This window comes from Halichoerus grypus, chromosome X, assembly GCF_964656455.1.
Source record: "Halichoerus grypus chromosome X, mHalGry1.hap1.1, whole genome shotgun sequence".
Taxonomy (NCBI): Eukaryota; Metazoa; Chordata; class Mammalia; order Carnivora; family Phocidae; genus Halichoerus; species Halichoerus grypus.
This window is the reverse complement of record NC_135727.1, coordinates 13277178-13290936: the sequence shown is the minus strand read 5'-3', so window position 1 is coordinate 13290936 and position 13759 is coordinate 13277178. Positions and strand designations below refer to the sequence as shown.

Here is a 13759-nt window from a genome sequence, read left to right as displayed (position 1 = left end):
CTTAAAATGGTGCTTGGCACATGGTAACACATTCAAACATATCTATTGACTGCATAAATAAATAAATTAGAACTTGAACAAGGTGTTACAGATGGATAGGATATGTTGACAGCATGAACCAAGGCAAGGTGCATGTATTTTATTTTTTTATTATTTATTTTTTAAAAAGATTTTATTTATTTATTTGACAGAAAGAGACACAGCGACAGAGGGAACACAAGCAGGGGGAGTGGGAGAGGGAGAAGCAGGCTTCCCGCGGAGCAGGGAGCCCGACGAGGGGCTGGATCCCAGGACCCTGGGATCATGACCTGAGCTGAAGGCAGATGCTTAACGACTGAGCCACCCGGGTGCCCCAAGGTGCATGTATTTTAAACATATAAGGCAGGACAGGGTCAGACCGTGGGGTGCCTTAAAAGACAGGCTAATCCTTAGACAATGGAGAGTGAAGTTTCTGGAGGACAGGTTAAATAGTGGCAGTTTCCCAACGTTGACTTGGCTGAATTATGCAAGGTGGATTGAACGGAGAAACAGACGGCAGGAACACCTGTCACTGAAGCACTTCAGGAGTGAAGCAACTGTTATTTGAAGATGCAATGGCAAGGTAAGAGGAAGGAAGGCTTTTCAGCCCAGCTCAAGAGGGTTGAAAGTATTAGAAATCACCCTGGGATAAAAGGCAGCCGTGGAAAAGGAATATTGCTAAGTCAGTAACTAAGGTGATAGTGAGCGCAGAGATCCTAATGAAGACAGAGGGCATTAGCTACACGAATAATCCCCTAAATTGGGAACAGGGATATGTTAATTACTAACCACTGGTAAACAGCCATTTTAATGCTTGTTTTGTTTTCCTTAACAGAGCATTTCTTCCATCTGGTGGTAGGTGCTTGAATTGCAGGCCAAAATCTTGAGGCAAACCAGGCCTCAGGAATGGGATCAGAGTGTTAGGCAGATATGCATGGCAAATCTTCATGGGCTCGCCTACTAGGGATAAGTAAGAGAATAACCACCTGTCCCCAAGTGGGGCTGTTGAATTACTTAGTTCAAGGCCTGACAGACCCTAACTGTGATGTACAAAAAAGTCTTGGACTGAGAGTAAATAATCCTATTGTGGAAATCTAGCTCTGCCACCTTCGAGCTGAGGAGGGAAAGGTAAGTTTTGTAAGCTCTCTGAGCTCTGCTTTCCACATATTTTAAATGAAAATAATAGTAATTGCTCAAAGGAGATTTGTGAGGACTGAATAAGAAAATAATGTGCTTTTGTCAACAGCAAGTATCTTACACATACTGGGTTAATCATCATTATCATCATCGTCTATGTTTGGCTGGGATACCAGCTGATACTGGATGACAGGGTCCTGGCAAATCTGTAAACCTGGGTTCACACTTATGTATGTACGTATTTATTTTTAAAATTTTATTTTTAAGTAGTCTCTACACCCAACGTGGGGCTCAAACTCACAATCCCGAGATCAAGAGTCACACGCTCCACTGAGCCAGCTAGGCATCCCAACACGTATTTTTTTGAAAACGTTTTTTTTTAAAGTAGGCTCCATGCTAAATGTAGGGCTCAAACTCACAACCCTGTGATCAAGAGTCGCAGGCTCTCCTGACTGAGCCAGCCAGGTGCCCCTCACAGTTATGTAGGTCTTTTCGAAAATAGAAAGCTAGTAAGAACAGGGATTGATCACAGAAAACTGACACACAAAAACAGTTGCTGTGCTTTCCCTTCTGAGAAATATAGGGCATGAAATCCAAACACCGTAACGGTTTGAATCATTTAACTTGCACACAAACTTGGTAATGTACCTACAAAGTAGAATCCAATTAAGAACTTTGGTAAATTCTCTCCCCTGGTAGACAAAAATGATTAGGCAAGCTCAGTCTAACATGAACTCTAATGCTCGGTGATAAAAGAAAACCAAGGTATTGTTGGGGAAATGACCTCAGTGTCCACTCAGGGGTTTGGGATTCCACACCATTATCATGTTTTAGGTGAATAATTAACTGGGTGAGAAAACTGTTCACAATATATTATTAAGTGAAAAGGGAAAAGTGCAAAACAGTATGTTTTGGGACTGACTGCTAAAAGTATGGGGCTTCTTATGGGGTGATGGAAATGTTCTGGAATTAGATAGTGGCAATGGTTGCTCATCATAGCGAATACACTAAAAGACACCATATTGTACACTTTGAATGTATGATAGTGAATTTTGTTATGTGAAGTATATCTCAATATAAAAATTGAAAAAAAAAACCCCAGTAGTGTATAAAAACAATATAGGGGCACCTGGCTGGCTTGGTTGGTGGAGCATGTGACTCTTGATCTTGGGGGTTTTGAGTTTGGGCCCCAGGTTGGGCACAGAGCTTACTTGGAAAAAAGAAAAAAACACCAAAAAAACCCAAAACCCAAAAATAATGTCAACACAATTTAATTTATATAGAACAGATCACATAAAATGTCACCATTAGTTCTCTCTGTGGGTATGATTATAATTACAGATGACTTCAAAACCTTCATTTTGGAAAAAGAGTTATATATAAGAGGGATTTGAGAAAAATCATTGTTGCATGAGTTTCCTTTTGATTAGAGCATTAAGTCACTAAGCAAGATTCTCAGAGAACCTCGTCTTGAGGAGAACCATGCCAATGTTTTACATACTTAAAAAATAATTAAAATCAATCAGGATTAGAGAGGAAGGACCAAAATGGTATGCAAACAAAAATTTAACCTAACTCTATTACAAATAAATAACATAACCACAATGAAATGGTGGAAAAGGAAAAAAAGTAATTTTGGAAATAGTATTTTGACTGTATACTCTAAGGCTAAAGACAAAAAGAAGTATATAACAAATAACTTCCTGTTGCTCACAGGATTATGATAAAATAAATAATAAATAAACTGGCCAGTTTGTAGAATGTCCCTCAATTTGGGTTTGTCTAATGTTTGCTTATCATGAGAATCAGGTTATGCTTTTTTGGCACCAATACCATAGAAGTAATGTTGTAACCTGCTCAGTGCATCATATCAGGTATTGGTGCCAAAAAAGCATAAACTGGCCGGTACTCTTCGAAAACGTTAAGATCACGAAGACAAAGAAGATAGCAGTATTCCAGTGTAAAGAAGACTAAGGAGGGGGCGCCTGGGTGGCTCAGTGAGTTAAGCGTCTGCCTTTGGCTCAGGTCATGATCTCAGGGTCCTGGGATCAAGCCCCGTGTTGGGCTCCCTGCTCAGTGGGGAGTCTGCTTCTCTCTCTGCCCCTCTCCCCTGCTCATGCTCTCTCTCTCTCACACTCTCTCCAAAATAAAGAAACTAAAAAAAAAAAAAAAAAAAAAAAGACGACTGAGGAGGTAAGACAGCTAAATGAAATCATGAGCCTGAAACAGACCTCAAAGAGACTACCAGTGGGACCTCTGGCAAAATTCCAAGACTACATGTAGACTGGTTAATAATGTGCCAATTAATATCAATTTACAGGTCTTGATAACTATACTGCATGTTATCTAAGGTGTTAACAGCAGACAAAGAGTATATGAAAATTATTTCACTAATTTCGCAATTTTTTTAAAGTCTGAAATTATTTCAACACAAAAAGTGAAAAAAACTTTAAAAACTATACTGAACAGAACACAGAACAAGAGATCAAGTTCTGGCCCTTGTCGGCTTAAAATGATTTTCATACTTTAGACATTATTTCACCTTCATGTATGCCAGGTTCATTAGGCATAAAATGAGTGGCTTGTACTATATTCATGGGACTCCAAATTGTGCTCTGAGGAATCTCTGGGCAAGACAAGGAGACTGAGCAAGGAAATAGCCCTGGACTCATCATCCTTCAATGAATGCAATTTTGCTTCTAACTGCTTTACCTGTGTAATTCCACTTGAAAAGAGTAGTTCAGAATACTCTTTAGGATAAAAAGGGAACCAACTATTGATAATACGATATAACATGGATGAGGCATAAAAACATTATGCTAAGTGAAACAGGCCAAACACAAAAGAGCACATATGATTTTATTTATATGAAGTTCTAAAACAGGCAACTCTAATCTGCATACTGCATAAATTATACCTAAATTTATATATTTTATGTTGTAAGTATCACTATATATTGTATAACAATACAAATCAGATTAGTCATTGGTGCAAGGTAGAGGAGACTGAGAAGGAGCACGTGGGAACTTTCTGGGTTGATGGTTACATGGATGTATACATGTGTCAAAATGGAAATGTACACTTTTAATGGGTACATTTTACTGTATTTAAACTCCACTTCAAGAAAGTTGACTTAAAAATTTCATCCCAAATTGCTCGCATTAAAAGGAATTTCTAGTTTCTTTTTTAAAAACATTTTTTATTTGAGAGAGTGCGCGCCTGTGTGTGTGGGGGGGAGAGGGAGGGCAGATGGGGACGGAGAGAAGCTCAAGCAGACTCCCCACTGAGCGCGGAGCCCAAAGCAAGGCTCGATCTCACGACCCTGAGATCACAACCTGAGCAGAAAGACCTGAGCCGAAATCAAGAGTCGGACGCTTAACTGAGGGCCACCCAGGTGCCCCAGGAATTTCTAGTTTCTGATTCATTAGATAGATTATGTTTTGTAGACCACAAATCTCAGTACTAAGACAGCAAAAGAACCGTGAAAAATGGGAGGAAAATCCTATGACCAAGCTGAGCCAATGCTGGGTTAGATGGTGATAAGTTCAATTACAAATATTTTGTTCCATACCTTATAGAAGAAATACTGTACAAGGTGTGCTATTCTCACATAATATAGATGTCCGTGAGCCAAGAGCAGTTTTTTTAAATGTTTAAACTTCGGAACAGCATAATCGCTATTCCTGGCTGCTTGCCGACCTTCTTTGCCTTTAATACCTGAAAAAGAGAAAAATCTGACTATTTTATAAAATAAACAACCTCCTGATTTGTTATTTTCACACTTTTAACTTGTTTATGTGGCACAGTTCACTCATGTAGTTTAAATTTTTTTTAACCAAAAAGTGCTGTAACAGTGACAATGAGTCTTACCAATAAAAAGTAAAACTTAACTGGTAATTACTTATTTATAACACGATATAAAACAAATAGAATCATTGTTTTAATCATTACAAGGCAAAAATTAAGGAAAAAATTAAATCTGAAAATTTATCTGAAAAAAGGCTCTTAGTAAGTGCATAAATGTACATGCTCCTAGACAAGGGGCTGTATCAAAGCAACTCAGAGACCTGGGGTTTGTGGTCCAGGAGCTCAAAACTGAGAGTTACAATGAGATGGTGAAGTCCTCTCACTGAATGAAACTCTGAGTAGTAGCCCAAGTGGTTCCATGAGCTCAAGTAGCTTTAGGCCATTTCCACACTGAATAACCAATGAGTACAACTGAGAGTTCCACACTAAATAGGGTTACTTCCAAATGGAAAGAATTTGGGAATCCAGAGTACAGTAATAATAATTCCCAAGATACCTAGACCATTATTTCTTCCCTTCAAAAAAAAACAAAAACAAAAACAAACCAAACCTCCTGGGGTGTTAGGATTGCTGCCTATCAGCAGCCTGACATGGGAAAAAAATGGTGCAGGCAGGAGAAAAAGCTGTTGTTGCATGCCAACATATAAATTCAACACTACAGCCCAAAGCACCCATAAATATTGCCATGTGGAAAACCAGCCAACCAATTATCATTTCTTAGTCCCAAACAGTTAAGAATCTCAGAAGATAGAGTGCAGCAACATAAGCAGGCGATGTGGCCAGGGGCAGAAAATCAATAAAATTTCATGCATGCTGTTAAAGTGAGAGCTAAATGATCAATTGTACCGCCAGCAGGCTTGGGAAATTCACTTTACTTGGCTAATATAAAAAATATCCTCTAACTTTGTATTGCTACGTTCCCACCGGGGCAGGACTTTGGGATGGACGTGTTAGATGAGGACCTTCATCAATGAATAATTATCATCCCCAAATTAAAATTCAAGAGGAGTAACTAAGACATTCTCTCTAGAATATAAGACCACGCGACCTAACAAGCGATATGGATACCTTACAGCTGCCATCTCATTAGGTGGTTCTTACCTATTCCCACATGGGATTCCAAGATCATACTAACATCATTGGCACCATCACCTATCGACAGCGTTATTGGGCTGCCTTTTAAATTCTTCACCATTCTGACAATCTAAACATTAAATACAAAAGAGGTACAGAAAAGGTCAAAGCAGAATGTGAGACTACTACATTGCGGGTATATGCCTCGTTCACACTTGTAAATGGAGGCCTTGCAAACAAATAGAAAGGTAGTTTGTGCGTATTACATACAATAGCCTTGAATTCTCAGAGGTAAAAGAATGTAGCATTTTAAATGTAACACCAGTGCCCACTATTTTTTTTTTGTTTCCATGCATATACGAAGTGTCAGAAAACCTTGCCTCCTACCTATACTAAGAGGCCAACCTGTTTCCCTCTTTTGTCCTTGCTTCACATGTCCTTTCAGATGGGGTGTTGAGTGTGACAGCGGAGACCAGAAAGCTGATTTGAGGTACCATGCATTAGGGCTACTGGAATAAGAGTAGGAAGTGAGAGAACAATGCTTCTAGACCCTCTCCATCTCTCCTCCCTGCAGATACAACCACTCCCTTCGGCGCATTCCCCTATTCCCAGGGACTTCCCCGATGATAAACTCTTACACCCATCTAGCTGCCAACTAAACTTTACTAAATCTCCCAATGCCCAATATGATCTTACCTCTTCTACAGGTAGCTGCGTTTTTAAATGGGGGCATCTTGAAGGTGGTGAGATTTGCAGAAAGTTCTCTGAGATATGTGTATAAAGCCTGTCACCACTATTCCCTGAGTGTCTCTTCAAGATGTGTCAACGGCACAATGCAGCTCAGTGCTGTGTTCATGGCAGGTACCGAATAAAAGAAATCTTCTGGCGGAGTCACTTTGTGCAAGTATATTGGGTAGGCAGCCACCCTCCCACCCCATGTTTTAGATAATGACTGCTTTATGCGTCACCCCTCAAAACCCTCTAGAATCTGGCAGTTTTAAAAAAGTGTATATAATTCAGAAGCTAACTAATGCCTTGCAGAAATTCTGTCCTCCGAATTGCTTTCACCACTTAACATAAATAAAATCCATTTTCAACATAAGTGATTAAAAATAACTGACCCGAGGCTAAGCCACCCCACAGTCTTTTCTTTAAACAAAATTCGGTCAGGTTTTAGTTGTACTAAATAGTGTACAAAAAACCCCACATCCAATTCCATTTAACACAAAAATGCTGTTATTGTGAGATGCCGGCTTTCCCCCATTCCCTCCCCTCAACTTGGTTCTTTTAAAAAATTTTTAGAGACTCTCAGAAATAATCTGTAAATGAGTCAAAGACAAACTTAAAGAACCCGCACTAAATTTGTGTTTGACGGGCTACAATTCTGGTTAACCTAATTGCACCTTGAAACTTGTGCAGCAATGATTTACACCTTAAGGAAGAAAAGGTGCAGCCAGGAAAGTTCTAGGGAAGGTGATAAAATTAGCAAGGGTGACAGCTTCTGCATGAAAATATGGATTAAGAAGATTAAAAGTCGTCCTTGTGGAAAGATAAAAAGATATATAGTCATGGACTATAAAATCATGAAAGATCTAGATAAACATTTTTTTTTTTTTTTACTGTGCCCCGGGTCACCTGGATTAAGAACTTCTCTTCAATCTCTAAAACAGCTTCATGCGGAAGAAATCAATTTGCCAAAAACTACTTATCGACCAAATACAACTGCACACAATACAATGTGCAATGTCATGTGCAAATATCCAAGAAAGACAGGCTGGTCACACACCTTAAGAAACATCTAATGGAATAGGAGAGATAGGGAGTGAATACAAGAATATTAGATAATCAGATTAACAATAAACACTAACTGTGAGGTATCTGTGCAAGGGAATTTGTAACACTGTCGTCTAAGTTGTCCACATAAAAAGGCCCATGATGGCAGAGAAGGGAGAGGACTCTACGTGCCACAGTAATCAGGAATGATTTTATAGAAGGAAGAGTCATTTAATCTAAATCATGAAAGATGGTTAAAGATCTGCGTGGATGGGGAAAAGGGGCTTGGAGGAGTATTCCAGAGGGAATGGCATGATCTAAGGCACATAGCCAGGTTAGGTACAATATATGCTCAGAAGACAGACTGGCTTGACCAGATCAATGAGTTTTCATATAGGGGGCATGGACAGCCATATCCGGGTCCAGATCAATAGGGAGTGATGTTATGAAAGTGGTCACAGGCTGCAGGAGGAATAGGAAGAAAAGGCAAGACTGCAGGCAAAGAGCCAAGTTAGGTGGCTAGTTACAGGTGGAGTTCAATGAGCTGTTAAAGGAATCTGCATCTGCCAGGAAAGAAAAGATGAAAAAGACAACGTACTAGGAAATGGACAGAATTTGGTGACTGAAACCACATGGAAGGGTAAAGCATGGGGGGGGAGTCACCAGAGATTTCAAGGTTCTGAATCTAGAAACCCGGAAGTACAGTGAGCTCAGTAACTGATGTAGAAGACAAGGAAGATGATGGGCTCTAAAGAAAGCTGAGCTGAGATGGTAATAACAACACCCAAGAAGACGTGTTCAGTAAGCAGCTAGAGAAGTAAAGTAGAAGCCAAAGTATTTGGATTGGAGAAGTGACTGGAAAATCACCTGCATGGACCTGACAGAGGAGTAGGTGATATCCTGGAAGATGGGACTATAGCGAAGGAAATAAAACGGGCCAAGGACTGAACTACAGGGAGGCTCCATATTCTGGCTAGGAGAAGCTGGGAGAAGCAGTACGGGGTCAGGAATTCAAGTAACTGCCTGGGCAGTGGAGTAGCCAGAATCCTAGTGAGCAATTTGAGCAACAGACAATAAATGTGGGGACGGGGGGGGGGGGGGAAGAGAGATTGCCTCTGACTAAAGGGACAGATTTCTATGGCTGTGGTTCTGGTAGGATCCACTTCCTCAACTGGGGTTAACCAAGGCTCTGAAGGTTGAAGAAAAGAAAGAAGAGCACCTGATTGTGGTGGGGATTGAGAGTGAGAACAAAGTAGACAGAGACAATGCCCTAAGTTAGGATGGGCTGTGTGTGGGTGCATGTGTGTGCATGTGCATGAAGTAGGGGGCAGAGTTTGTGTAAAGGACAAACCAAGGACACAGCCATTCCTTGGGTCTAGAGCAAGCAGTTGAAGAATATGAAGAAGCAACACTAAGGCATGTGAAAGAATATAGTGTATACAGAAGTGAAAAGGTTTGTTAACTGTACTAAGGGCAAAAAAGCAAGCAAGGTGAAGCAGATCAACTCGAGCTGGAGGAGCTGGAAAAAACAGCCTATGGGAGGTGGCTCTTGAATTGGGTTTAAGTATGAGTAAAATTTCTGTTAGGCCAAGAGGAATTCAGAGAGAATTCCAGATGAGGAAAGCTTTGGAGGAAAGGGAGCACCAACCAACAGGAGTGGAGGATTCAGGCTGGACACAGAGTGACAGTGGAGTGACAGTGGACACAGAGCACGTAGAGACACGACAAGGGCCAACAGGGATGAGCCTGAATGCCAGAGTGCCAGAATGCCAGAATGCCCGTCATCCTCAGGGACTAGGAAACTATGAAAGTATCTGAGTAAGAATATATAATGGAAGAAGTGGTGTTTTAACAAGATTAATTTGGGAGCATGGCAAGAGATTGAAGGGGGATGGGTGAAAGCCAGGAGACTGACGAGGAAGCTAAATCACAGCGTCTGTGTGTGAAGTCATAGGGCTTGGACTGGGATGGAAGTGAAAGGTTTAAAAAGATGGCACCCAAATGAGAGCTATGACAAAAGGTAGGATCAACGGGGCACCGTGACTACATAAAGAGTGCAGGAGAAGAGAAGGGTCAAAGGTCATTTGGTGACTTAGGGAGCAAAAAAAAATGTGGCGTTGGTGACAAGACTAATGAAGACAAGGGAGAAAACAAACTGGTCTGAAGGAGAAAATGACAAGATCTGTCTTGGACACTAGAATTTAATATGACAGCGGGGATTCCACATACAGCTGTCTAGCAAGCAGCTAGAAATATGAGGTTTCACGTAAAGGAAAAGTCAGTACCAGAGACTATCAATGAGAGTCACAGAAATTCGTGTTTAGAGAGACAGGCTATAAGTGAAAAGCAGAAGGAAGACTTAGCCCCAGAGAAAAATGATAATTAGTGAGAAGTGAGAGGATGACACAAAATAAAAAGACACTAGGTTGCCAAGTAGGACAAAAAAAAAAAAAAAAAAGGCAAGACTGTGGACTACAGACAGAAACTCAGGGAGGAAAGTTTTAAGGAGGCTGTGACTGACTGCGGCAGAGAAACGAAGAGAACAAAAGATGGCGCAGTGGATTCGGCAAGGAGGTCACTGCTCTTCTCTAGGCGATCCAACGGACATGACGCCATGACGAGAAGAAAGAACACACGCGGCTAATGTCACAGGGGAGCGAGGAGCAGTGCAATGGACGCAGCACACACCAAGCACTCATTAGAGAAGCTTGGAAGGCAAGGAACTGGACAGCCAGCTTGAGGGGACAAGAAGCATGGGGTCATTCACATGGGTGGGCAGAACTCTGAATTTGACTGCGAAGAAGCAGCGGCGTGGGAAGATGTAATAAGGTAAAAAGGGCTCTTTGAAGAAACAAAAGTGAAGTGAACATCTGCACATATGTGTATAGAAATCCCCGGAACGGAACATTAACTAATATCCAGTTACCTGGGCTTTCTGTAAAGGCGCCATCCGACAGCAGAGCACTGCGGTGCACTTCATACATATCTGCAAGAAAATGCTTTTGTAATTGTTAGAACTGGAGTCTTGACTAGAATTTAGTATGAGTGACAATGTGGAGCCATCGATGATTAATCCATATTCTTGATGTTCTGTCCATGCTCTGGAAAAGAAAAACAACGCTATAATTGAATCTCCTATATCTTCCTATTTTGAAACCTAATTGTTTTTAAAACCACAAAGAGGAGGGTCCCGCATAAGAGTCATCATCAATCTGGTTCCCGAACCTATAAACTGCAGAGAAGCAACTGTCTCTAATGATGGCACAACAGAGATTTTTCCATGACATCTTTGAGACTCGAGCTGCCCATATAGATTCTAAATTCTAAAAGGTATTTAAAAATAATGGGCATTTAGCAGCTGGTCTCTGTGAAATAAACTCAAGGGGAATTGTGGAAATTACAGTCAGTGAGTCAAACTCTGATATGAAGACAAATCATCAATCTCAAAACTTCTTAATAATAGAGGAAGAAGACAAAATGGCTTTGGGCATACAAATCACAGAAGACCTTTTCCTGAATGACAAAGCCTGTCAATAGACCTGGCTTCTCAAAAATGATGGAGAGCCTAAAAGACACGGTGTTCATTAAAAACTACCATACAATAATGATATATGTTCCTTAAATCAGTATCATTTTATACTGGATTAGTGGTTCTCAACCATAGCCTTCCCATTAGAATCATCTGGGCAGCTTTAAAAAATTGCCCACGCCTGAGGTCTATTCCCAGACAAATTAAATCAGAGTATCTTGGGCAGTGCTTGGTTATTTATAGGTTTATGTTTCAGAAAGCTCTGTAGGTGATTCTCATGCATAGCCAGGACGACTAAGAGATATTACGTTCCAGGAGAGACAAATATAACAGGTACAAGTACTTAAGAAAAACACATGGGAGGGGCTCCTGGGTGGCACAGTTGGTCAAGCGATTGACTCTTGGTTTCGGCTCAGGTCATGATCTCAGGGTCGGGAGATTGAACCCCATGTTGGGCTCCGCTCTCCCTCTCCAACCCCACCCCCACCCCCAGCATGCATGCCCTCTCTCTGTCTCTAGAATAAATAAATAAATCTTTTAAAAAAATATACGGGGGAAAACTTACAACTGAGAAAATTCTACCAATTAACATTTCATTTTTTTTGTAATTAAGAAAAAAACAGTGATTAATCAATTTTTGTTCAGGGAATCTTGGGTGCCATTTGAGCATGATCTCATCATTATCGATTCATTTGTCTAATTTTAGGCTTCCTGAAGCTTAATGTTGAAGGGAGTCTTGTTAAAATTCCCGAGAATTTTGTTCAAGTGTAGATTCTGACTCACTAGGTTTTCGGTGGGACAGGAGATTATGCATTTCTGACAAACTTCTAGTGATAATGGAGCTGCTACTCTATGGCCCAAACGTTTGAGTCCTGAGAGCCTAATATGCCTCCTCATTCCTTTATTCCATATTCCCTTGGTGTATACTGACACTATGGTATTTTGTACTTGTCCATATTCTGCTTCATAATTTTAGAGGCATGTTTTATTCACTAATTAAAGAGATATCAATCATGTGTTCTCCTTTGCTCCTCTACTCACAGAGCTGACTTAATGTGCAGAGAACAGTGGCTCAATAACAAATCAAGCAATATTTATAAGCATCAACTCTTAAGTAGGACATAAAAGAAGAATGGGAAGAATCATTAACTCATCTTCCCTGAGAGAACAGAGAAACCTCCTTGAGGTGACAGAAATATACATGAGAGAATATACGCAAACAAACGAGATACTAAATGGCTAATATCCAGAGGTTGGGACAATAAATACACCCAGGAAAGACCAGTGGAACTGAAAGACAGGGCAGAATGAGGCGAGGGGAGAGTAGTATGCGGGGGTGTGCTAGGAAAGCAAGGTGCAAAGGTCACTTGAGGCCTTTGCTGCGACCTCATTCTGTGTGTAATGGAAACCACTTCCCTGGCAGAAGGACTTAAGGGATTCAAGGCATGAGTTGCTAGGAATTTGAAGTGCAGCACTAGTGGGGAGAATAGAAACCTGAATAAGGCTCGGTGGCTGACATGAAGCAGAAGCTGACAAAAGGGATTCTGGGTCTGATGCTTACTTATAGAACTTGAGGGAAGTCTGGGCCCAACTCCAAACAGATGAACCACAAGAGGGAATGTTCTGAGATGGTGAGTTCAGTTTTTCAGAAGCCCTGGCCTTTACAAAAGTACCCCAGAGCCGCTGAATGGTGCTGTGGACTGAACTGTGTCCCATGCTCTCCCCCATTCCCAAATCCTATGTTGAAGCTCTAACCCCTGATGTGATGGTATCTGGAGATGGGGCCTTTGGGAGATGACTAGGTCTAAGTGAAGTCATGAGGGTGGAGCCCTTATGATGAGATTAGTGCCCTTATAAGAAGAGACACCAGAACAGCATCTCTCTGAGCCATGGAAAGACGCAGTGAGAAGGTAGCTTTCTATAAGCCAGGAAGAGGGACCTCACCGGAACTCGACCCCAGAAATATGAGAAATAAGTTTCTACTGTTTAAGCTGCCCAGTCTATGGTTATTTTGTTATGTTAGTCGGAACAGATTAAGATAAATGGGCAAGTAAAAATCCCGAGAGAGCACAGTTGTTAAAAGCATGGGCTCTGGAAATGGACAGACTTGTTCTACCCCTTATTAGCTATGTGATCTTGAATTCAAGTTACTGCATCTCTCTGAGCCTTACTCTATCTGTAAAGTGAAGAAAATAAGAGAGCCTTACTAGGTTGTGATGAAGACTTAGTGAGAATAATTACATGAAGTGCTAAATATGGTTCCCAAAACAAAGTATATGCTCAAGAAATGCAAGCTAATATCATCCAGGAGGTCTTTGGATTTAGTGCGGGTCTATCCTGTGGCATTCCAGAAGAGGCAGTTGATTTGCTGATGGCCATAGTAAATTCCAGCAACTGGTTTAGACAAGGCTAAGCCTTGGT

The 13759-nt window shown here is 40.9% G+C and overlaps 1 protein-coding gene across 8 annotated transcripts in view; it reads right to left on the bottom strand.

The window, feature by feature from the left end:
- The window catches only part of ATP11C (ATPase phospholipid transporting 11C (ATP11C blood group)), a 174336-nt gene that overhangs the window by 35532 nt on the left and 125045 nt on the right, over nt 1–13759 (bottom strand). For all 8 annotated transcript variants that reach the window (XM_078064938.1, XM_078064936.1, XM_078064935.1 and 5 more), the window contains 3 exons: nt 10736–10910; nt 6064–6166; nt 4727–4872 (listed from right to left, as the gene is read on the bottom strand). In XM_078064938.1, the coding sequence (XP_077921064.1) occupies nt 4727–4872; nt 6064–6166; nt 10736–10910 (424 nt within the window). The remainder of the gene's footprint in view (nt 1–4726; nt 4873–6063; nt 6167–10735; nt 10911–13759) is intronic.